This window comes from Bradysia coprophila, unplaced genomic scaffold, assembly GCF_014529535.1.
Source record: "Bradysia coprophila strain Holo2 unplaced genomic scaffold, BU_Bcop_v1 contig_583, whole genome shotgun sequence".
NCBI classification, from domain to species: Eukaryota; Metazoa; Arthropoda; class Insecta; order Diptera; family Sciaridae; genus Bradysia; species Bradysia coprophila.
In genome coordinates, this window is record NW_023503823.1 from 512,260 (window position 1) to 538,785 (window position 26,526).

A 26,526-nucleotide genomic window follows, 5' to 3' on the forward strand; every position below is an offset into this window, starting at 1 on the left:
CTCGATTTCATTCAACGCGTCTCTTTACATCACATTGCAATGTGTATTGTAATGGAGCCTTCTTGATCGTTCAAATGAATTTCTGTATACACAAGAATTTTGGAAGAAAATGTAGGACATGTTTTGCATTGGAAAGGTGATTATGGCCCGAAATTGCGAAAAACGTTGTATCTACCAAGGTAGGTATGCCGGTATTTTTTCGCACACGACGTCTTGTCGACCTCGGCTTCGCCTCGGGTCGACAATCGACATCTAGTGCGAAAAAATACATTCATACCTACCTTGGTAGATAAATAACTATTAGCTATTCGCACATTGTACGAATCATCTCTTCATAGCGAAAGTATTGTAAATTGACTATTGACAATGTTAAAAAAAATTGCGTCACAGATGGCAGATGACGAGGAAAACTCTTATTTAGAAAAATGATTTCAGATGTCATTTGGGCTGCAATAGTATTACACATATAGGTATAAAAAGGTGAAAAGTAGAGTTTTCGTGTGAAGTTTGTTGATCCGAGGCGAAGCCGAGGTCTATAAACGCATGAAAACGACAAATATCATTTTTATTCCGAGTGTTATGTAATGGATTTTTTATGCTGAGGGCTTCGATGGAAGTGCTTGAAACATGAAAAGTACGGTTTTCTATGCATTTTATAGTTATTTTCCACGAGCCGGAGCCGAGTTCTGGAATCGAATTCGCTAAAAAAGCCTTTTAGCATGAGTTAGGAACAACGTTTTTTCTAAACGACGGTTGAAATACTACAAGACTAGTTAGGAAAAATAATTTATTGACAATTTGTTTTCAGTAATACTTATTTCTTCTGCACTCAGGCGCAACACCAAAACTAATATCGAATGTTTGAAAGTTTGGTTAAAGAAAATGTGTTCAGAAACAAAATTTACACAAGAAATTGTGCATATTGAACGTATGCTTTCGGAACTATAATGCACATAAGCAAGCATCTAAAGAGTAAATTTGAAACAAATAATTGGGCATACGTCAAAGAGAGTCTCCCAAAATGTTTCTAGTCAATTTGATCATTACCGATTTTCTCTTACGCATCTGGAATAAACATTAGCAACGCACTGGTCTGAATCGAAGATAATTTCATAAGCAGTTGATGATCTTTTTGTTGACCTTCATCTTCTAGATGGAAAAAATTGTAATTCAGAGCCAATTTAAGGTTCATGTATGAATACCACAGATAAACGTATCGCATATTTGCTTATTTGAAAGAAAAACTCACTGTCAACGATATTACGTAGGAACTCTTTTCAATTTACTTCTTACTTATCACAACGAACCCTAAGTTCGAAAATTTGGTTGATTCGAATCCGATTTGATTTACAGCACTGATGTGATAAGCAGATAAGCTGCATCTATCGTGGCAATGTAGTTTATATATTTATTGATATTAGCTCCTTTTCACTTTCCAAAGTCATTATCGATTCACTAATTTCACTGTGTTCAACTGGCGACAAGAAACGCCAAGCGTTGTCGTCACTATCGCCAGTAATTCCAAAAAGTCAAGAGTAACATCGAACTTGATATCACGCGGAACTGAGCCAACGAACTATCGAAGATCAACAGGTTGTTCACGCTTAATATTACCATTAAGCCATCCCTGATTCTCTTAGTCGTTTGAGATTTTCCAATTGCGTCTGTTAGGCTGAAAGCACGCTAGCAATTCTGAGTTGATGGGATCGATAATTATGCTGCATTTTCCCTTGTTTAGCATGTGGTGAATATCGAATTACAATGGAAAACGCAGCATAATTGTGTATCCTATCAATGCAAAATTCCTCGTGTGTTTCCCGCCTATCAAAGCAGTAGATTTGCCAACACACAAAGGCAGATGAAACGAATGAAGTGTACAGAGCCCATTAGAAACAATGTATGTTGATGGAGGAATAGTTATACATGGCAAACGACAACTTGTACATTTTCTATTTTTTTTATTCGAATAGTTCCTTCCTCTGCTTATAGACATAGATATCTTTCTTTCATATTTTACCGTTAAAATCTGTTAGATTCGTTTTATTTTTTCTTATTCATAGTTTAGACTGATTCTTGATTCAATCAAATTTTCTGCATCTTCCCTCGTTTTAAATACAAATAAATCAATGTCAACCGTCCCCAGAACTTGTTTAGAATCAGTAATAACGCTATCTGCTCCGGGATATAATGGAGTGGTTACTTTCCCTTCGCCTGGTTTTAAACCACCTGTCTCTATAGTTTTTCCGTCAACACCAATAACGCCATCACTCTGCATCGGCGCACTTGAAGGTTTCAGATCACTGTCGACTTCATATCTTTTTCCGTTCCTTATAAACGCAATATATTTCCAAGCTTTGACGGTTACGCGACGGTATCCAATTGCCTGTTTGGTTGGAATGTTCAAATTTTTAGTCGAATCAATTATAATAGGTCTTTTCGAGCTTTCATAATAAGATATTCCAGCGAAATTATTTGGAGCAGCTATTCCAGTACAAATGGCATCTCCTTCGTCCGGTACAATGCTGTACACAAGTCCCCCATGGTTTACAATCTCAACTTGGAAATTTAATGCTGTTCCCTTTTCACAAAGAACTACATAAGCAAAGTCCGCATTTATATCATTTCTGACCGTTTTCACGTGTTTCAGCATTACCGGAGCAAATTTCCCCGGTGTAATGCTATCCAACCGTTCAACTCTAACTCTAAGTTCTCCACCTAACAGATACTCCGTTTCAGTACCAACTAGATCGGCATGTATTTTGTCACCTTTTCTATTCACCATGCGTATTTTGTTACTGCCATAGAGAAATTTTTCCACCAGAAGCTCCTTTTCACTTTCCAGAGGCATTATTGATTCACTAATATCGCCGTGTTCAACTGGTGACAAGAAACGCCAAGCGTAGTCATCATTATCGTCAGGAATGAATTTTTGTTTGATCAAAAAATTTCGCAATTCCAAAAGGTCAAGAGTAACATCGAACTTGATATCACGCGGAACTGAGCCAACGAACAATCGAAGATCGACTTGTTGTGGATGCTTAATGTTCGCCACATGTACTTTGTTGGTGTCGTCAATGAATTCGCTGACCGGAATAAATTTTTCCAACGACTCGTCCACAGCTTTATTTTTTTTCCCACCACTGACATCGACAAAACGCCAGCCTTTATTCTCATCGTCGTTTGAGATGTACTTTTGGTTTATTAACGCCCGGCGTAAATCGCTAAGTTTTCCAGCGGTATTGAAGTCGATTTGCACTTCGCGCTTTTCAATCACAACAATAATTTTTTGCACTCCCATTTCTAACAGACAGAAATTGAAATTAGATCGCCACTTTGAAAGACAACAGTCGTCTATGTTCTGATAAAGCAAACTCTGAGTGCGCGTTTTATAAAGTACACAAACTCCATGTTTCATTATCTCTGAATTATTTACTTTTCGTCTCATAAAAAACGCTCAAATTTAAAAAAAACAAATCTTTTTTTCAACTACTAGGCCCCACCATTTGGTAGGTGAGATCGCTTGAGTGAAAATATTTTATTCGTTCTATCCGTCATACATAAGAGTAGACTAGCCACCAAAGCTGTAAAGTAAACTTATAGTATTTGAAAGTACCGCAGCTTGAAGACGATCTATAGATCAGTGCTATGCTTCATCAATAATTTCCTTTTAAATCGCTCTTATAAATGATTCAGTAATGGAGTTATCCACTGGATTTCTTCAATGTCATCGCTCCCCACATACAAAATTAACCTCAAGACTAAGAATGTAATGTAATGTAAGAATCGATTGGATCAAAAATTTCGGAAATCGGCGAAGAATTACTAAAGTTATTGTGCTAACAAAGGCTACTGACATTTTAAGCGATTTTCTGTTATAAGACCCTGACTTTCGATCAAGGGAATTAGTTCTTTATCCGGAGAGTAGACTAGCCAGCCGCCGAAAAGAGTTAAAAGTGATTTTAAGTCGTATGTTGAAGAAGCATAGAGATGAACGTAATAAATTTCCCTCAATATTATGTCGAACATTTTCCCAAAAAAGTCAAATGAAAAAGAGTCCTTCAAGCAAAACAAAAGACTCTTTGAATAATTTATAAATTTCAGTAAGTGAATGTAGGGCAATTTCAATCTAAGAATAATTTATTTCGGTGGCAATTCCACCCCTTCAGAGAGAAAGAAAAAAAATTCTATCAAAATTTACATTCAAATCCAATTTAATGAAATGAACCGAACATTTAAAACTCCAATCCGGCATAACAACAAATCATTATCATTATGAAAATAACAAACCAATTTTTCACCCAAAAAATATGAAATGAAATAAATATTCCATCAAATGAACGTCATAACCACACACAGTCTCTGTCTGCCTACAGATATATTTCGTTATGCTGTAAGTATGTACGCCAAATTACCCATTCTCATACAAACACAATTGACTGATAGACGTAAGACCCTTTCGCTTAAATTTAATATTAGAAAACAGGGCTGAATGGAGAAGAACGACTTCCAAATGCTATTATGTAAAATATATTTCATTTCGAGTTATTTATGTATCTATATATGCGTACACAACAACGTCGAAAAACCCGAAATATAATAAAATATTTTTCCATATCTCCATATTTACAATTACCATAAAACGGAGAAAACCTAATTTTTTTCTGGGTTATGCAGAAGTAAATGGGCCATACAAGTTGGCAGAGAGAAGTTGAAGAAAAAAAAAACGAAAGAAAAAAAAACAGCACAAAGGAAGCGTTTGCATTCAGTGGAGAAGAGATATAACAAACGCTTTCCTTAACTCATAATTTTCTTTCCGACTGAAAGAATATTATATATTATTCGCCTCGTATTTATATGAATTGAGCTTTCTTTTTCCTTCCAAACGCTAAATGTGAATGTGATGTAATACAGCAAAAGTACTTCACTCACTTTCCTTTTAATCATAACACACGAAATGAAAGCAAAAAAAAACATCGACCCTAAATTCATACGTTTAAGCATTCATACGTCGCACATTTATAGCAATCATAATAGCTATTCAAGGATGTGTGTTCAACGAATATAATGAAGGATTTCCATTCGAGCTACTCAACTCGCTCTCATATATATACACATTACCGACCGAGAATAAAAGAAGGAAAATGAACACATCTTTCCTGCCACATTACATATCTCAGAAATGATGTCTGTGCCGTTCGGAACGAACGGTTTTTTTTTTATCCTTCCTTCTCGTTGTTGTGTTTATGGGAGAATGAATTTTCAACAACATTCTTCATTTTTCACATAATATATATCAAAAACAAATAAATATTAATATTAATGCTGAAGTGGAAAAAAGGACGGAAAATTTATGTGAAATTCAGGTTTCTCATCTCTCCTCTACTGTGTTATATATATTAATACACCTACATCAACTGGATCTTATGCACTGTCGTGTTGTAGTATATATATACGGAAAAGGTGAGTTATTATCGAAGTGGAAGGATGTTGTTGTTTTTTTTGCCGCCGTGTTATTTCTTTGAATAATTGTTTTGTTTGAGTTTTACGTCGGAAAGCCTTTTAGTTGATGGTATCTTATCTTTTGTAAATACAACACAATGTTCACATGAATTTAAACTAGACACAAACATTTGAAGATAATTTTGATGACTTTTCTCTGAAGCGATTAAGATTAATGTTAATGTGGATCAATGGCTCCAAGATTTAGAAATAGGAACATGTGGTTTTTCGTCTAATTCAACGTATAAGTAACAGTTACAGTCGACGGCAGAGTGTATGAATTTGCTTCAATTGTTTTTCAGCCGGTCCAGAACAGAGCACTAACCGTCACAAAAAGATATTTCCCAAGTAAAAAATTTCCGGTTCTCTCTCCATGTATACAAACAAAATTGCTTATACCCGTTGTACGGGCGAAATACACTTATGTGTGTTTTAGTGGTCCTTATAAAGACGATTTTATTGTAGGAGTGTACCAGCTAAAAAACAGCTGAAGCAAATTTTTACACAAATTTCACTCACGTCGACTGTACGTTATAGAAACGGTAAGATTTCTGTCTGTACGTCTGTGCAAGATTACTGTGGCAATGCGTGACCACAGCAATAGTTTTAAATCATCAGCTGCCGTAATTTGCATATTTAGTGAATTTTAAACAAAAGAATTCTTTTGTTTACATTTTTCACTAAGTTTCTTAAGCAAATTACGGCAGTGAGTAGCTACAAAACTTTCAGAATAACAAATTTCACAAAATTATCAATCCTTGTTGCAAGTAACCAGGCTTCTATTGGAAGGAACACTTACCAATGACCGAAAAATATGAAACCTCTACACATTAGAAAAAAATCTACAAATCAAAAATTTTCATACAAAATTCCATAGTTGACCTTGGGGATCAAGGTTCACAGAATGGCCAGTATGGTAACGTAATTTAGGACTATGTATCCTGAAAATTCGATAAATTCTGAATAATTCTGACAGAACTCAGAAAAAATTCTGATTTTCCTCCAATAAACCATCTAAACTTAATGTAAGATATCTGTGCCTCATGCAGGCCCGGACTGGCCATATGGTGAATTCGGGGAATTCCCGATGGGCCTTTTGGATTTTTGTATGAGAATTTTTAATTTGTGGGCCTTTTTAAATTGAGTTGCATGGAGCCTCGATGGGCTTTTTCGAGCCAGTCCGGTACTGGCCTCATGATCTTTCCTTCCCCTCTCCAATGATACAGTACAGATAGCTTCATTTTAGACAGTTTAGATGGTTTACTGGAGGAGCATCTGAGAAATTCCGAAAAAACCAGAGATTTGGGAGCAATAACCTTCCAAGTGCACGATGGCCGAATTTTTTTTTTAATCGGCTAGGCACAACCTCTGCGGTACTCAAAAGTAGTCGAGTTCGAAGAAGCTATGATAAAGTTAGGTAAGTCTCCTCAAGCTTTGAAAGGGGTAGGGTGTGGAATTTCAAGTCGGAAAAATCGATTCACCCTAATTGCGAGTCCGAGTCTAAGAACCCTTTATATAAATTACAGCAAGAGAAGTACGAATGTACAAACTATTCCAAAAAAAAAAAAAATTTGACACTATGACTGCAATAGATAGGGAAATTGAACTCGTGAAAATTTCATGACCATCACCATCACAAATACCTTTTCATACAATGTTTCTATATAACAGTAGTCACAGTTGCGAAACTGTTTATCTGAAGGTGAGAATTGAATTATTCCCATTTCCAATCGATTCGGCTCCATTTGTATTACAGGCTGTCTTTCAGAAAACTATGTCTGGATCAGAAGTGTGATTCGGAATCGTAGTCCGTAATTAACATGCCATTACTTATACTGTACACGATGAGAGAGTATTAACGATGAGTGATGAATCGGTCGGGAAGTAATGAAACGGCAGAGTCGAAAGAAGAACTTCGATCCATACCATAGAAAGGTGCACATTTATTTCAATAAAGGATATTCAAGATACCTTAATACACACGCGATGTATATACTTCACTCATTCTTCGAACTCCGATATGTATATTTTGCGTGTTGAAAAATATTGTTAATTAACATGAAGAATCTCAATAGGAAATTGATCAGAATTGAATTCACTCGTTTATAAGAAATATAGAAAATGCTCAAATGAATTTCTCTAACAACCTTTACTGTGAACCGAAGCTTTATTTTTATTGATTCAGGAATATATAGATAAACTTATGATTAACGTATACAACTCGTAAACGTTTTTCTCCGAATATGACACGTTAATCACTAACGTGTTCCGTCCGAATAATGTGGCTATTTGGTACTAGCGAAAAAAGAAGTGAATTTGAGAATCGATTTTCGTTTCTGGTATATCCCACGTCACTCTAGTGTTCATGCGTAATCTACGTATTCTAAAAATCGAACTCACGTTTTATTCTAATGGTTCTATTTTAAGATACGCCTGTTGGTCGTCAGACCGATGTTTTATACGTGCGGGGGGAAAATTTCGCTACAATACGATGAATAAGTAGAAGAACTGACTTACACATCACAAAAAATGTTATACACAGGTTACGCAGCGTCACAACAACTGCAATAAAAGGCGTCCATTGTGTTGATGATATAAATGGTATTGTGTGTACACTTAGATTAATTTCATTTCATTTATTATGTTTTCTGATGATCAATACACTTTTTTCGCCATTGAAAACAACTAATTAACATATACCTTGGAATCGGTGTGGTTATTGAAAAACTCGTCAATTTTAGTACTAATTAGACAAGAGTGGATCGATCTGGTATGAAAGCAGAATTGTTTTGGCATCATTACATGACCGACACACAGCTCGAATATGTGTTTCAGTGAACAGAGGATTTCAGTTATGGACTGTTATTTAGTAGTTTAACAATCAGTGTGTATGGACGTGATTTGAATCTTTGAATTTTTCTTAATTAATAATCTGGACTCGATGAATAAAAAAGACTGAAAAAGTGAAATTTTGATTTTAATAAAATTTTTACCAAAATAATGTTAAGCTTCAATTCAATCAGATCTGGTGTGCGGTGATTATTAGAAGTTCTCTGGGTGCTTAAGCTATACACGAACTGTGTGCAGTCTCTGTGAATTATGGGTCTCTCGAGTCAGAATGGAATTAAAAAGGAAAAGTCGGATGATCTGAAGCAGGAATTGGATATTGATTTTCATAAAATCTCAAAGTCGGAACTGTATCAACGATTCAAAACACATCCGGAAAATGTAAATGCATTTACTGATATTTTTAGTCGGGGTACTTTTGTCATTGCATTTTCTATATATAATTTTCTGAACTTTTTCACAACTATCAACGTACATAGTGGTACATTGGTACATACAATGTAGGATGAATTGGATTGAACCGGAATAAAGTTATTGAAGTTATTTTGTGGTGATAGTAAAAATAAACATTTCCTGGTTGAATGGAAAACGGTTTTTTCTACTACAATTGCTAAATGTTTCTCATATGCAGAATGAGCACCAGCTGAATATCACCAGCTGGTGTACAAACAACAACACTTTGTATTGTATACAATTCAAAGACAACCTACACACAGTGCATTTCTACGTTAACGTCATCTACGCGCACATAACACGTATGAATGAAGTAAACACATTGTTAAGAACGTGTTTTGATTGTTTATCATACAATAAGTGTGTGTTAGCAGATCCAGCTGGTGATATTCAGCTGGTGCTCATTCTGCATATGAAAAATATTTACAGGCTGTAGAAATAACCTTTATAGTGAATTAGTGAAAATTGGAATATCTTCAAATTTCTCAAGGTTGTCTTAAGCCTTTATAGTGCGCCAATCAGGACAGGAATTATTCCCTTGGCTGAAAGTCATGGGTCTTACGTATGATAAACACTCTAAAATGTTTGTCACACAATGTTCACTACTATGATTGAAAATACATGAATGTGTCCAAAAACCTTTAATACAGAAAATGTTTGTCACACTTTGTTGATTCAGGAGGTAGGCAAGAAATACGTCCCCTTTACAGTGTCTTTTAGCAGGCAATAAAGATGAAGCATCTTTTGCTTAAACATGTTGAAATAAGTTCATTTGGTTTATTCTGAAAACTGATTTTCAATAAAATAAAAGGAGTGAACAATTTATGACAAAATAAGACAAAAAGCTGCTTTCAGAAAGGTCAATCTATATTTTTGTTGCAATTAAAAAAGCCTATTGAGAAAATATCAATTAGTCAGTCAAGGGACCTGACCCACCCAAAAGATGGGGCCTAGTTTTTGGGAATGTAAATTTTGAAAATTCAAGAATTCTCAGAATTTTCTAAAGTTTTCACAATTAAAATTCCAAGCAGTAACGGAGGAGTTTTCAGATAATTGACTAATTTTTGACCTTGTTTAAGATAGTGACAGTTTTTGTAATAGCTCAGATTATCTGTGCTAACTGCTAACACAATTGTTTTAAAAGTTTGTTCAGATTTTTCGTTGTAACACAAATATTTACTGAAACTGAACCAAACAAAAAATTTTGTGCTAACACAAATATTTGTGTTATAATGAAAAGTCTGAACAAACTTGACACATTGAGGAGCTATCTGAGCTATCACAAAAATTTTCTCTATCTTAAACTGAGACTCCGTTACTGCTTGGAGCCAGGCCAAGGAGCTTTAATTGTTAAAAATTTCTAGAGAAAAATTTTGGCACTGAATCCCTCTACCAAAGAAAATCGCAATTTCCGTAAAAAAAAACGTTTCCTCTACTCACCGTACGATTGAATAGACCAATGTTAAAATGCCATTTCGACACAAGCAACCGCACTATATCAACGAAACTTGCAAATTAAAAAATTTAATTGTTCGATAATTCGATTGAAGGGTCTGTCTCATGCACAAGCAAAATTCAATTTAGAACGAGATGGACCGAATACGCTTACGCCGCCGAAGGAAACGCCTGAATGGATTAAATTTTGTAAGACAATGTTCGGTGGCTTTGCAATGCTGCTGTGGATCGGTTGCATTTTGTGCATGATAGCGTACACAATTCAAGCGGTTACTAGTGAAGAACCATCGGACGATAATTTGTACTTGGGTATTGCACTTGCTGTTGTGAATATCGTTACCGGCATTTTTTCGTATTATCAGGTAAGGTGTTTCTTTGAGACTAGAATAGCGGGGAGAGAGTTGATCGGCAACCTGGTTGCATTTTTCAAACTAAGGAATCTAAGAGCAACAAGATTATGGAATCGTTCAAAAAAATGGTTCCACAATACGCTACAGTTATTCGAGGCGGTGAAAAGCTTACTCTACATTCCGAGAATCTCGTAGTTGGTGATATTGTCGAAGTGAAATTCGGCGATAGATTACCAGCCGATATTTGTGTTATTGAAGCGAAAAACTTCAAGGTCAGTCTTCAAACCAACTCATTCCAGACACCACTTTACCAACGCAATTTTCCTCTCTCCGTCTAGGTGGACAACTCATCTCTAACCGGTGAATCGGAACCGCAATCTCGTGGACCGAATTTCACCCACGAAAATCCATTGGAAACGAAAAATTTAGCATTTTTCTCTACAAATGTTGTTGAAGGTACCGCCAAAGGTGTGGTCGTCACTTGCGGTGACAATTCGGTAATGGGACGCATTGCTGGATTGGCAACATCTATTGATTCTGGCGAAACACCCATTGCGAAAGAATTGCATCGGTTCATTCATCTCATTACCATTGTGGCCGTATTCTTCGGTGTCTTGTTCTTCATAGTATCGTTCGCTATTGGATATCATTGGTTGGACTCGGCCATTTTTTTGATTGGTGTTATTGTTGCCAATGTACCGGAAGGACTCTTACCCACAGTTACGGTTTGCTTGACTTTAACGGCTAAGCGAATGGCATCGAAAAATTGTTTGGTGAAAAACTTGGAAGCTGTCGAAACACTCGGGTCAACGTCCATAATCTGCTCCGACAAAACTGGAACATTAACGCAGAATCGAATGACCGTGTCACATATGTGGTTTGATGGTCAAATCGTTGCTAGTGATACGTCGGAGCATCAGAGCGAGTTTCAGTATGATCGTAACAGTTCCGGATTCAAGGCTTTATCGCGTGTGGCCACACTGTGTAGCCGGGCTGAGTTTAAGGGTGGTCAAGATGGACTAGCAGTTCAAAAGAAAGAAGTTAGCGGTGATGCGTCCGAATCAGCTCTTCTGAAGTGTATGGAAATCGCTCTGGGCGATGTTATGGCGATTCGTAAACGCAACAGAAAAATAGCGGAGATCCCATTCAACTCGACGAACAAATTCCAAATATCGATCCACGAAACAGACGACCCTTGTGACCCGCGTTATTTGTTGGCGATGAAAGGAGCACCCGAACAGATTTTGGAACGATGCAGCACCATTTTCATTGATGGTAAGGAACACGTGATGACGACTGACTTGAAAGACGATTTCAACAGAGCGTACTTGGAATTGGGAAGTCTTGGTGAGCGTGTTCTAGGCTTCTGCGATCTGATGCTACCAGCCGATCAATACCCCAATGGTTTCGAATTCAACACTGATACGATCAATTTTCCTACTCAAAATCTACGTTTCGTTGGTTTGATATCAATGATTGATCCACCTCGGGCTGCAGTTCCCGATGCAGTGTCGAAATGTCGGTCTGCAGGCATCAAAGTCATTATGGTTACTGGCGATCATCCAATTACAGCTAAAGCAATCGCACGATGCGTGGGAATAATTTCGGCTGGTAATGAAACCGTCGAAGATATCGCAAAGAGATTGAACATTCCCGTGTCTTCGGTAAATCCACGCGAAGCAAAAGCTGCCGTTGTGCATGGAAACGATTTGAAAGATTTATCAAGTGATGAGTTGGACGATATTTTACGTTATCACACAGAAATCGTATTCGCTCGTACGTCGCCCCAGCAGAAATTGATTATTGTCGAGGGTTGTCAACGCTTGGGAGCTATTGTCGCTGTGACTGGGGATGGTGTTAACGATTCACCGGCCTTGAAAAAGGCTGACATTGGTGTTGCTATGGGCATTTCCGGTTCAGATGTCTCGAAACAGGCCGCCGACATGATTCTTCTGGATGACAATTTTGCATCCATTGTGACTGGTGTGGAAGAAGGTCGACTAATTTTCGATAACTTGAAGAAATCAATTGCCTATACACTGTCATCGAAAATACCGGAAATGTCGCCGTTCTTGGCGTTCATTTTGATTGGCATTCCATTACCGCTGGGAGCGGTTACCATTCTTTGCATCGATTTAGGAACCGATATGGTAAGTGCTTCCATTTGTCTTCACTGCTGTGATTCACACTGATGACTCATGTCCCCTAGGTGCCGGCAATTTCATTGGCTTATGAAAGAGCCGAAAGCGATATCATGAAGAGGAGGCCTCGAAATCCCAACAAAGACAATCTGGTCAATCGGAAGTAAGTTCAGTTAATCAGTTTAGTAATTTCAAGATAAGCTCACGGATAACTAGCGAAGAGTTAAGTATTTTCGAGCTACTTTTTGTAAAAATTTCTTTTTTGCACAATTCAGTCTCATCTCAATGGCATACGGTCAAATAGGCATGATTCAAACGGCCGGTGGTTTTTTCACATATTTCGTCATCATGGCGGAGAATGGATTCCTGCCGACAAGATTAATAGGACTTCGTGAACAATGGGAATCGAAATTTGTGAATGACTTAACGGATTCTTACGGACAGGAATGGGTATGCGAAGACGTTTTAAGCCGTGAATGCTGTGGCTCTAAATAAATCCTTCATTTCAGACATATCGAGACCGTAAAGCACTCGAATACACTTGCCACACGGCCTTTTTCATTTCAATTGTAATCGTCCAATGGACCGATCTGATCATTTGCAAAACACGTCGGAATTCATTGTTCCATCAGGGCATGACCAATTGGGTACTGAATTTCGGCTTAGTTTTCGAAACCGCGTTGGCTGCATTTCTATCATATTGTCCAGGCACCGACAAAGGTCTCCGAATGTATCCATTAAAGTATGTGGCTGTGCGTTCCGTGTTTACCGGCACTGGGTTTTATGTTCCAATTTATTTTAAAGGTTTAATTGGTGGTTACCGCCCGTACCGTTTATGCTTGCTATCCTGATCTACGATGAAGTGCGAAAATTGTACCTGCGACGTCATGCCAACAGTTGGTTGGAGAAGGAAACGTATTATTAAAATTTAAGTTTGATTTCTCTCCGTGTAATACTCATCATGAGGTAGAGTTAAGGTTTAAATAAATGAGACGCTCGAATGTTTTGTTAAATGCACACATTAAACAGTAGTAATCATCCTGCAAATTTTCGTTTTAATTCTATTTACCTAATTGGCTCTATTATTTCCATTCTCACTTGAACACTTGAACTTAACACTTGAACCTTACCCCACAATCCTTACCAATGAACACAATCCTGACCTCACGTACTCTCCTTCTATAGTTGCAAATAAGCCAACCAAATGGCCTTAGACTGAATCGCGAAAAGTGAAAAAACAACTTTCGACACAACTACATGCGCGTAATGTAGTAATAATGCTGATTGCTGACATTTGACGAAAGTCAACGCATTTCAAGTGACCAGGTGGCTCAGGAGCTAGCGGCACGTCTTTGTCAAGACCGATGTCGTGGTTTCGAGTCCATCGTCGGTTGCGGTGATTTTTTTTTATTTCACCGTTTGAATATTATTTACATTTTAGAATGCTCACAAAAACTCTAATTGCCGAACTTACAGTATAAGATTTGTGACCCCTAGCGGTCGACTAGCGTGATTCGAGTGTATGTACTAGATGTGTAGATTAAACTGTGAAGCTAAAACAACATTTTCTCAATAAAGCCGACGAAAGTTTCTATCGTGACTGAGTTAAAAAAATCTTTTATCTGTCTAGAACGATAATCTCGAGCTTATCCCTCTAGGGAGTTTTTGTTTATCTCGATATATCTCTTCTCGACAGATAAAATATGGTATGCACCTATTGCCAGACTGTTATTTTGACGTATAGGTATTATGGCCCACGCCTTCGGCTAGGGCAATAATGTCCTACACGTCAAAATACCAATCTTGGCAACAGGTACATAATATATATTATTTATTTATTTCATAAAAAAAAGTTGTACGGCGCTGGGTTCGAACCCGAAACCATCAACTTACTGAGATGTTACGCTACAGACTACACCATCACGCCTCGATTAAATTGTTATTAGTTATGGACTCTTCAGTACACATATTGGTATAATGGGCGTCTACTTCGCTAGAGTTAGTCTACGGCATGAAAATAAAGTCAAGAAAAAGACATGATTTTCCGATGAATCATGTGTACTTGTTTGTTCCTGTTCTACTAGATAGACACATTTTTTAGAAAAATCAACAAAAATAAAAATATTTTGTAGGTTTCGTTGCCAGTAATTAATTAAAAGTCAATCGGAGGTTACATCAGATAATACATACAAGGTATGTGAGTCCCTTTGTGTTGACAATGAAAAATTATTAGTTATGATCATAAACCGTGTTACCAGCCGATTTCCTCAAGATAGCCTAAATACAAAACCAACGTAAAAACAGCAAAAAAAAGGAACAAAAAGGAACTTGTTGGTTTGCATGTTAATAATATTTTTACAAGGATTTTTCGATTAAACTCTCAGGCTCCCGACCTTACGCATCCAATAAAAAAATTTAGAAGACTCAGAACGAAAAAAAAAATAAAAAAAGTTTTTGTATCTTATACAATTTACGCAAATTCGTTGATATCGAAATCGCGCTTTAGATATAAGACCGTAAATTTGTTGTCCCCGGACGAATTAACACCACAAACACTAAACGCTTGTATGTTGTACGGACCGGGTGGGAATCGATCCACTAACCTCTGGACCGTAACGCAGCGACGCTAACCACTAAGCCACGAAAACCCCATGGAATGCACGAAAAAATGTTAACAATAACATGACCAACGTATGAGTAGAAAGTTTTTCACAGAAGTGATTGTATGTGTGCGACGCACACTGTGCGTGTAGTTTATATGGACAAATAAACAACTTTTTGTTATCGGTTGGGAGGAATTTTTGTTAATTAAATTTAAACCAATGAGCTTGGATCAAGAAAACATTGAAGGAGATTTCTTCGCTCACATTATTAGGAAATCGGCAACAGATCTTTTTACGTAGAAAATGGTAGAATAAGCAGATCAATGCATTTTTGAACTTAAGCCGACAATGTTGCCTGCTTCCTTGCCATACCTATGAAGTTAGAGCTACAAAATTTCATTTTATTTGGTTTAGGTGCGGGGGAGCTTTCTGTATTGCTGGCTGTGATGTTGCCAGGGAGTTTTAAAAGCAGATCCCTTGAATTGCTGCAGTGCAGATCTCGCCGCATTGGTTATTAAACGAAGCACATTAAAACAAAAGTGAGCTTCTGCGAGAACGGTCAACAAGAAAACCGAAAAGATATAATCCGCAAAGAAGCGCAAAATAAAATTCAATTTTTGGACGTAAAAATGTTTTATTGTCAACGAAATCATAATTTCTTCAACCTTGACCTACAAATAGTCTGTGGCACGTACCCAATAGACGCGCAAAATTATTAAGTATTGATATCCTACGAGCACATTGATTAACATCAATCATTCCATTTTGTGTAAGAGTTGGTTCAGTTTTTTGAGCTGTACTTGTTTGAGTGGACATCATAGCGGGGGCAATTGCAATACTTTTTGGTTTCCATTTTAAGGTTCATCATTAAGTAGTACATCACTGGTATATATCCGGCTTACCTCGACCTCATTGAATGTATACCGGCAAATTCAGTGACTCGAGTGCTTTACGGTCTCGAAATGTCTGAAATGAAGCGGCTTAAAACTTCTTTCATACCCATTCCTGCCCGTCAGTTAAGTCATTCACAAATTTCGATTCCAATTGCTCGCGAAACCCTATCAATCTTGTCGGCGGGAATCCATTCTGAGTGCCGTGATCACGATTTGACCGTACGTCATTGAGATGAGACTGATTTGTTTAAAAGAAATTTTAGCAAATTCTTCGAAAACGCTTCATGCTCCGCTGGTTATCTTCCAGCTTATCGTGAAATGATTGATTGAACTTACTTTCGATTAGCCAGATTGTCTTTGTTGGGATTTCGAAGTCTACTCTTCATGATATCGGCGATCGACTTATCCAATAGAGGGTATTGACTTATCCATTTCATAGACCAATAATATTGGCGGAACCTAGGGGTCATTTATATTGCATTGTGAATTACATCAATCAAGACAAATGGGAGCACTTACCATATCCGCTCTTAAATCGATGCAAAAAATGGTCAAATTTCAATTTGGTATTTCCACTCGGCTGATCTAGTCAAGATTAATTTAAATTCACAAAATTTTCTCGTAATCAACCGAAAAAAGAACAGAAATTTTGGTCAACTAAAATTGTTTACACTTCTACACAAACTACACGCACACATACATTCACATCTGTGAAAAGCTTTCTATTCATACATGGTCGTGTATAGTTCACATTTTTCTTGCATTTCATTGGGTCTTCGTGGCGTAGTGGTTAGCATCGCTGCGTTGGGATTCAGAGGTAAGTGGTTCGATTCCCACCCGGTCGGTAAACATGCAAACACTCAATGTTTGTAATGTTAAGTTAATCGGGGGATATCAAATTGACGGTCTTGTAGATTTCGGCGTGCTTTCGATATCATCGGAGATGCGTTATATTCTATAATACACAAAAACTTTATTTTTTATTTTTTTTTATCATTTTGAGTCTGCCAACTTTTTTTTTATTTGTTTAGTAAAGACAGACCAAAAAAAATGTCATCAAAAAATCCTTTAAGAATAATTTTGATATGGAAACCAATGTAATTATGAAACTCACACTCTCATTGTCTAACGAACGACATTATGTTCGACAATTTTATTTTCTTTCAGCATTCTAAAATGGTAATAAATATATCAGGTGAAATAAATAAAAAAAAAAACCGCAACCCACGATGGACTCTACTCGAGCCCTCGGCGTCTCGTCTTCTAAAGCCCTGCGCGTTAGTCTTCGAGCCACCTTGTCACTTGAAATGAGTTGTCTTTCGCCAAAGGCCAACATTATTAGTGCAATTATTATTGCGCATATAGTTGTGTCGAAATAAGTGGTAAGTAGAATTTCCAGACGAAATTTTTGTACAATAATGCAACAATAGATTGTTTGCCCGAGGTCAGATTGTTGTTGATTGGGATTAGTTAAGGTTTAATTAATTCTGGCAAATTGAGGGCGACATGCATTGTGGTAAGCGGAACGTTTTTTTTTTGTTATAACGAGAATTCGTGATATTCTGTGCTGCAGATACCAAAGGATAAAAAGCGTTGGATAAGTTTCTATAATTGTATTCAAACTTGGGAAGCATCTAGACAAATCTATGGATTCGTTTAGATATGAGTTCGCCACTAACGTAGTTCATAGCCATCTGACATGCATTCTGTAAGAAAATATAGTCCGAAAAAACCATTGCAATAGCTATAGGTTGGTTGAAAATGGTTGAAAATCAAAGAAAAATTTGATGATATCCGCCATCCGATGCTCAGCAATACTTTAACGTTTTGAATGCTGACAGCAACTCTGCCGGCCTTACGGTATAAAATTTTTGACCCATAGCGGAGGCCGACTAGCGAGAGTCGAGTGTAGCCACTAGATGTGTAGATTGAACTGTGAACTAATACAAAATTTTCTCAATAAGCTGACAAAAGTTTCACCTTTTTAAACTGATGTGTGTCATTTCGTTCGTTCTTTCATTAAAAAAAAATGCATCGTGCCGGGATCGAACCCGAAACCATCAACTTACCAAGATGTTACGCTACAGACTACACCACCAAGCATTGATAAAATTATTATTAGTTATGGAACTCTTCAGTACACATATTCTTCTAATAAGGGTCTACTTAACTAGGGTTGATCATGAACTTTTTACTTCAAGTAAATAATTAAAGGAAAATTCTTAGCTATGATGTGGAAGTCTTAAATCGTATTACCGGCCAATTTCCCATGTATAGCCTAAATGCAAATCCAACGTAAAAACTTCAAAAAGGTAGAAAAGACGAGTTTTCGAGTGATCCGATGCGCAGCCGAAGTCAATAAACATGCGAAAACGAGATTTTACGATCACAATTGAAATGAAAAATGCTGTGTGCGAAATAAAGGATTTATTTTGAATCACAATATTCGGCTCAAAACTTCTTCGGATACCCACTCCTGTCTGTAAGAATCGGTTAAGTCATTCACAGATTTCTGTTCTCATTGTTCACGAAGCACTATCATTCTTGTCGGCAGGAGTCCATTCTGTGCCATGTTCACGATTCGACCGTACGCCGTTGAGATGAGACCGATTTGTTTAAAAGGAATTTAAGAAAAACACTACAAACATTGAACGCTTGTATGTTTTACTGACCGGGATGGGAATCGATCCGCTAACCTCTGGATCATAACAATAACATGACCAATAGAAAGCTTTTCATAGAAGTGATTGTATGTGTGGACTTGTAAACAACTTTTATTTTGAAAAATTTTCTTTTTTATCGGTTGGAAGAAAGTTTTGTGAATTAAATTTTAAAACAATTTCGAATTTAGAAGGAGCTGGAAAATGGATAAGCTTTCGCAAAGGTACAAAAGCTGCATTATGTGTAAATTTAAGTTAAAAAGGACGATTGACTTTTTCGTAGACTGCTGATTTTATTGAAAGGAAGTGCGGGGATGATCGGAAGTCCAATGTGGAAAATGTTGTAAGTTTTGATACAGTTTTCAAATTATGCCTAACCGAATCGTTGTTCAAGAGACCGTTGATGACGATTTGTTCGCTACCATTGTTAGGAAATCAGCAACGGTTCTTTTTTAAGTAGAAATGGGTAGAATGGGTATAAGATCAATTTCATTTTATTTGGTTTAGGTGTAAGAGATAAATCGTGGAACAGCAACTTTATTCACAAGCTGTGATCTGCAGTACAGATTTCGGTCCCATTAAATTAAAAGTGAACTGCGAAAACGGTCAGCAAGAAAATCACACTTCCGAAGAGATATTATTTTTTGGATGTTTAGAAGCGCAAAATAAAATTCGATTTTATTCTTTGTATGGATGCGGCAACAGCCAAAAAAGTTTGTCAATGGATAACAAAGAGTGTCCAACGATACTACGGAAGACATTGATCGTTGCTGTCCAAGGCTGTGACAAGAAACTGCATAAATTTGACTACGTCAGAGATCTTGTCAAGGCTCCTCTTACGCTACGACGCCACTAAAAAATGAAAAACTTATCAGACCTCGTTGATATTGGTCTCTTTCGAATGATACCAAACATAAGCGGATAGAGACCCGGCGAATGCATCTTTAATTAGTCAATGTGACAACACATAGTACAGAGGGGAAAAAAATTGTCAAGAAATGCATTCAGAAGTAAATAACTCTTCTAATTGTGCCTTGCAACTGTTTTTACTTACAACACTAACTATTCGTAGCCGATGCTAACAGAAGATAGCTAAAACAAAATCGCTTGTCTTTGGTCAATAAGAACTTTATTTAACGACAACAAATTTTCCCATTTTTCACAAATAACTATAAATTTACATAATGTGTCGAAAACCGTACTGTCCTAGATTCAAACACTTGTTCCGTCGTCCTCTCTCAGCACGATTATTTACATTAGACTAGGGACAAAATGTTGAAAAACACTGTCGGCTTGGCCTCACCAATTTCGCGCAAAACCTCGACTTTTCAACATTTCATCCCTAGGTTTGTAAATGTTCAACGTTGTAGACAAAAATTGTGCACCATACATATTAGGCATAAATCAGGAACGCAAAGAAAATTGTGACAAAATCAAACCTTTGTGCAACTCTTTCCGGAAGTCAATTAAAAAAATTTACAAATTAACTTCTGACCTAAACCACCTCGATTCGATGATCCGAAATGCTCCCATGTATTGTAATACCGAACAATGAAGTTTTCCGGTCGCCTTCAGTTATGTTAAAGATCATCCTATATCTTCCAGCTGGCATTATTTGCGGAAGCGCGAACATTTGAGCAGATATATTATCCATTTTGCCGAATACAAATCCAGTGTACGGACACGAATGGTTAAGATTGGAATATTTTTGGAATACCGGCTTCATAAACTCCAGAAAAAATGAATATTTATCTCCACCTAACCATGCACATAGATCGTCCCAGTATTCCGTTGCGATTTTTTTGTAGGTGTAATATTTGTAGTAAATGACTCCATGGATCCAAGCTTCAGTAACTGGTTTGCGTAAATTCATCGCTATATATACTCGCAAATTGTTGCGATCGATATAATTAATTCGGCACGAGACATTGGAAAGTTTATTGGGCGAATATGTCTGACAATCAACCCGTTCGTAATGGATAACGTTTATCTAATTGAAAATATCGATTATTAAAATAAAGGAAACATTTATGACGATCATGCATTTACCCCTTCCCGGAACGCTGTCCTCTCAACTGTTGGTGCAAAAAGCGAAAATGTCAACACGATGAGTAACATCATTGACGAGCCACGAACAAAAATGTTCATTTTGGTAGCAGATTCTATTCGTTGTTTTTTGGCGTTATGGTCAGCTTCACCAATCCCAACTTTGCAAGTAAAACCGTTGGCTGACTTAGACAGAACAAAAACAAAAAACACCCACTCGAAAAAGAGTGTGGCGCAAGTTCTTGCATTTGCAAACTTCAAAAACAACAGAAGAAACAAGAATATCGTCCATGAATGTCGTAAACCCACAGTTCTTGTCAACTCAGCGAATTGCAAATTGACACTTACTGTAGCTGCACATAGCGACGCGAAGGAGATCTTATTCAAATTTTTCTTTTGTTAGCTGCCTAGCTTGACAAAGAATAAAAGAAAAATTGGAGTTCGCGTCGCTAACTCTCTGACCTATGGATTCAAGGAAGTTCATTTCTGTGAACATTAATAGCGAGAGGGGAAGTCTAAAAAAAATTATTTCTCTTTCCTGATAGGAGGCGGTGTTGCATTTTCAGGAAATCTTGTAGTGACCGCGCCTAAGTAAGTCTGTTCTCAGAATTTAAAAAAAAATCCGGTGGATGGTCGTCAAAAATTGTAACAATTCTTTTTCACACACGTAACGAACTGGTATCACGTACGGATACAAAACATGCAAAAATGATTCGATAGATTTTATCATTTATTGAAAAAAACATAGCTAACGTCGACCCGTACGAAACACCTATTCGTATCAAAAGCCTTTACTGTGAAACTCTTCATTTCTTTTACTTCATTCTCTACTGAAAAGCTATTCGCCCTTTAAAATCACTTACATTATCTTTCTTTGCCTTGTTAGCAGGCAATATAGACAGCCCCGTACGAAGTCAACTTTCATAAATTCCTATTTAAACAGCTATATACCGCTATATTTACCTATATTTTCCTATAAATAAACATTTCACAGATGAATATGCTATTATATAGCTCTATATGCCTGTATATAGCTCAATATAGGTGAATATAGATATATATAGATGTCCATATATGGAATGCCTGAAACACCCCACACACATAACAAATTATTTCCATGTTAACAGAAACACTCTAAGTACCATTTTTCCCAAGATATATCACTTTTATTAAAATCCGATATGGCCACCGGCAGCCATTTTGTTAGGAGACCGGAAATTTTACCGACGCTTTACATTCGTTAATACCTTTCAAACAAAAAAAAAATTCATGAAATTCGGTCAAAATTTACTCGAGATATTGACAAAATACTCCACGTTCACTGTACGGCCGAGTAGCCCGATAAGAGCTCACTCCAAGAGACCTAGCTCACGCTCCGGAGAACATAATTTCAAAAACTATTTTTTCCCTGATTGGTACGGTCAATACCTATCTAATAAAGTTAAAACAGACGAAATATGTTCAAATGTGGCCGACCTACAAGCAAAAACTGCTTCCCGCCCTGTGCCTGTTTCACACCAAGGGGTCTAACTCACGAGTCGGTCATCCGATTTCCATAAACTTTTTTTTGTCGATCGGTATTGTAAATACATTTTATTTGACGTATCAGTTACAAGTGTAACGTTTAAATGTCCGGAGATATCTTCGAAAAACCGTAAAGCACTTATTGGGCCACAGCTCGGGAAGGGTCGATCCAAAATCACTCATCTTCGAACTTAGCCTGTCTTTTGACATTACCAAACGGGAAAAAAAAGAATTTTCAAAATCGGATGCGTTTTACTCAAGTTATCGTGCAGACGGACAGGCGGACAGACGGACAGACGGACATTTTTTTTTCATTGATTTGGCATCTCTAGACAACCACAATAGGTTTCCCCTTACTCAGGGAGTCCAATTCGACGTGTTACGGACGTATGCGTAAACGCAGAAGACCCCAGTACTTCGTACGGGTCTAAAAATCTTTCTCGTACAATTCACAGAGATGACATATTATACTGATTACCGATACGAAATTGTTAGTACAAATAATTTTGACGGGAGTTCGGAAATGATTCTAGAACGATTACTATCTGAGGACCGTAAGCATGATTATAATAATTTGCAGCATCCGTTCACGGCTCCAATTCTAATGTTTTCTATTTTAATTTTTAATCAGACATGTGCCTACCTTGTATTGAAAAATTTCTAGCAATAGCAATTGCCTTGCCTTACCCATGAAGTAAGGCTACAAAATTTCATTTTATTTGGTTTAGGTGTAAGGGAGCTTTCTGTATTGCCAGGCTGTGATGTTGCCAGGGAGTTTTAAAAGCAGATCCCTTGAATTGCTGCAGTGCAGATCTCGCCGCATTGGTTATTAAACGAAGCACATTAAAACAAAAGTGAGCTTCTGCGAGAACGGTCAACAAGAAAACCGAAAAGATATAATCCGCAAAGAAGCGCAAAATAAAATTCAATTTTGGACGTAAAAATGTTTTATTGCTACCGAAATCATAATTTCTTCAATTTCTTCTACATGGAGATTGTGGCACATACCCAAAAGATACGCAAAATTATTAAGAATTGATATCCTACGAGCACATTTTGTGTTAGAGTTGGTTAGAGCTAGTGATTAATTCTTGAGAATCGCTGCAAAATTTTATGATATTCGCCTCCGATCCCACGATTTCCTGGGGGGCAATTACAATACTTTTTCGTTTCCGTTCTAAGTTTTGTCATTCCAGCTTCCTTTGACCATATTTTCTCATACATGCCGGATTTGGGTATGAACTGCGCCAGAGGCAAATTCATGAAGCACTATCAAACTTGTCGGCAGGAATCCATTCTGTACGCCATTGGACTGATTTGTTTAACAGAAATTTTAGAAAATTCTTCGAAAACGCTTCATGCTCCGCTGCTCCAGCTTATCGTGAAATTTAAACTGATTTATTGAACTTACTTTCAATTGGCCAGATTGTCTTTGTTGTGGTTTCGAGGTTTACTCTTCATGATATCGCTTTCGGCTATCGACTTATCCATTTTGTAGGCCAGTAATATTGCCGGAACCTAGGGGACATTTATATTGCATTGTGAATTACATTAATCAAGACAAATGGCAGCAGTTACTATATCCGTTCCTAAATCAATTCAAAAAACTTCAAATTTCAATTTGGTATTTCCACTTGGAATTTGCATTTTCCCTTTTTCTTTTGATCAGCAAGGATACAATCTATGAGATTGTAACGTGATGGTTACTAGGAAGGGTTATGAAATCGTGATTTCTTGAGATTGTCATCCTCTAAAAATAAGCTAAGTCAGGATCGCATTATGCCCATCAGGCATGAATAAAACGTTTGAGGAATCTGACAATTTTAGAAGATCGGTTCGTACTGTCCAAACACCTTAAGTTGTTTCATGCGGTGATTAATGTCACACAAATTAGTTAGTAGAGTTTAGGTCATTGTTAGATTGTCGTTTGAGTACAATAAAGTGTGATCAAGATATTGAAATCGAATTGAAAAAATAAATGAAAGTTTGTCTTTTTCTTCTGACTTCCCGCACCTACACATTCAAAATTGACGGTAATATATTATCATTTAATAGTTCAAGGCAGCCTGACGTCTTCTAAATTTAATGATTCGAAATTGTCTTTATTACATAGTGTTCCCATATTTAACCATAAATTGGCAGATTCTAACATCCCAATACATTGTAACATATTATCCCTACATTCACATTCACAGTTAACTCTTTGTCGATCTTTGACGCCTTACTACCGCGATGTAAGAAGCATCTAATGACTGTAATCTATTAGATACTTTACCAGTTGTGTCTCACAATATAATTATTGAATAATTCAATTTAATTTAGATAATAATCCATATATGTTGAGTATACACGTACAACACACACTGGCTCCAACTATTTCCGTATTGTGATTTCAATTTGCCATTTAACAGAGTGGAAAGTTGTGTATCTGTCCATTATTTCGACATTGACTTAATTTGAATTGCAAACTACCATCGTACAATTGAGAATATATTCGGGACATATGCATGCATCTCTATACTCTCTACTAGTCTACCCTACCCACCTACCTATATGTGTATGGTAAATTACATAAGAATAGACTAGAACAATAACCAATTTTGTGAAAATACAACATCTCTACAGCATAACATGATCTCTCTCTCCATCCCCTCCCGGTCTACCAATCATACATAACACAGAGCAATGAGAAAATGCATTATAAATTGGTTTCGATTTTCCATTCGCATGTCTGACAATTTAATGGTTTATGGATTGAAGGTAGGATGGTTGTAAATAATAATGTAGCATCATATGTCGGTTAAGATTATTGAATTGAGTGGAATTTATCTAACGACACGTCAATTTGAACTAGAAATTTTGGCTGGTGAAATGAATTAACTTGAATTTATTGATTTTGCTTTGTATGATATTTACGGGTGAATGTTGGTTGTGTCCGACGTTATTATACGACATTGGTGGATCAAATTTAATGATTGAAGGGGAAATCATTATGGTTGGAAAGGTCAATCAGAACTGTGTGGACACTTCAGCGGCTGTTATTTAGGCCGATTTTAGTCTGTGGCAGGGCAGCTGAAAAACGAACCGATGGCAGGGAAAAAATTTATTCCAAAAACAGGTTTAAAATTTATAGTTTTTGGTCACACAAAAATGGGTCATTTTTCGTTTCGAGGTTTCGACGTAGCTTATGACTTTTAACCACTTAACTTAGAACTAATAACCGACTGACTTATAACTTATAAATTGCCATTTAAAAGTCGACATATAATTATATGTCATTTGCGCAAACTCTCTAATAAGCCCTGCTCCCTCTGGAATTCTCAGTTTTCAATAAGAGGGCGATTGTCATCCAAAGATCTTAGTGCTCATAATACCCGAAGATGGTGTAAAAGTGTAAATCCCTGAGGATATGTGTACCAGTCTCAGGTGACCTGAGTCAGGTGTCGGTGCCGGATCACAATAACAGATAAGGTCAATAGGTTGATCTATTCTGTGAAGATGATCGCTGACTACTCAGAGAAATCAATGAGGTCACTTGTAAGATATCTCTAATTGAGTGATGCATTCTGTGTCTGAACTTGAAAATATTACCAAAGGAATTTTTACTTCCCAAAGAATTGCGTCACAAGTGGTTTGTAATCTTTATATCTTTCAGTCCCTACTGTTAAAATTTTCTTAAAAGAATTTTCCTCAACATAAAATGATTTTTACTATACCTGTAAGAACAATTTCGATATACAAACCAATGTAGAAATCCACACTCTCATCTTCTAACGAACGACATTAAGTCCGACAATTTTCTGTCAGCATTCTATTATGTTAATATGACCTGATGAATGGTCACCATCAGAAATCAAAATCACTGCTACCGACGATGGACTCGAATCCGTGGCGTCTCGTCTTCAAAAGCCCAGCGAGTTAGTCTTCGAGTCACCTGGTCACTTGAAATGAGTTGTCTTTCGTCGTCATTTAATAGTTCAATAGGCCGCCTGATGGCTTCTAAAGATAATTCGGAATTGTCTTTACTGCATAGTGTTATACCATATTTAACCATA

General features: G+C 37.0%; 2 protein-coding genes across 3 annotated transcripts in view; one reads left to right on the plus strand and one right to left on the minus strand.

Annotated features, from left to right (window-relative positions):
* Positions 1 to 26,526, minus strand: part of LOC119083231 (zinc finger protein 271-like) — a 700,255-nt gene that overhangs the window by 382,906 nt on the left and 290,823 nt on the right. The window lies entirely within an intron of this gene.
* On the plus strand, positions 8,291 to 13,792 carry LOC119083249 (sodium/potassium-transporting ATPase subunit alpha-like). 2 transcript variants are annotated; one of them, XM_037192913.1, is made up of 9 exons: positions 8,291 to 8,387; positions 8,523 to 8,727; positions 10,350 to 10,616; positions 10,691 to 10,876; positions 10,943 to 12,754; positions 12,814 to 12,908; positions 13,021 to 13,195; positions 13,255 to 13,487; positions 13,550 to 13,769. In XM_037192913.1, the coding sequence occupies exons 2-9, from the start codon at positions 8,599 to 8,601 to the stop codon at positions 13,668 to 13,670; spliced, it is 3,018 nt and encodes a 1,005-aa protein (XP_037048808.1). In that variant the 5' UTR covers positions 8,291 to 8,387; positions 8,523 to 8,598; the 3' UTR covers positions 13,671 to 13,769. The 2 variants fall into 2 exon arrangements, with proteins under 2 accessions (XP_037048808.1, XP_037048807.1); XM_037192912.1 differs by having other exon boundaries at positions 8,298 to 8,727; positions 13,550 to 13,792.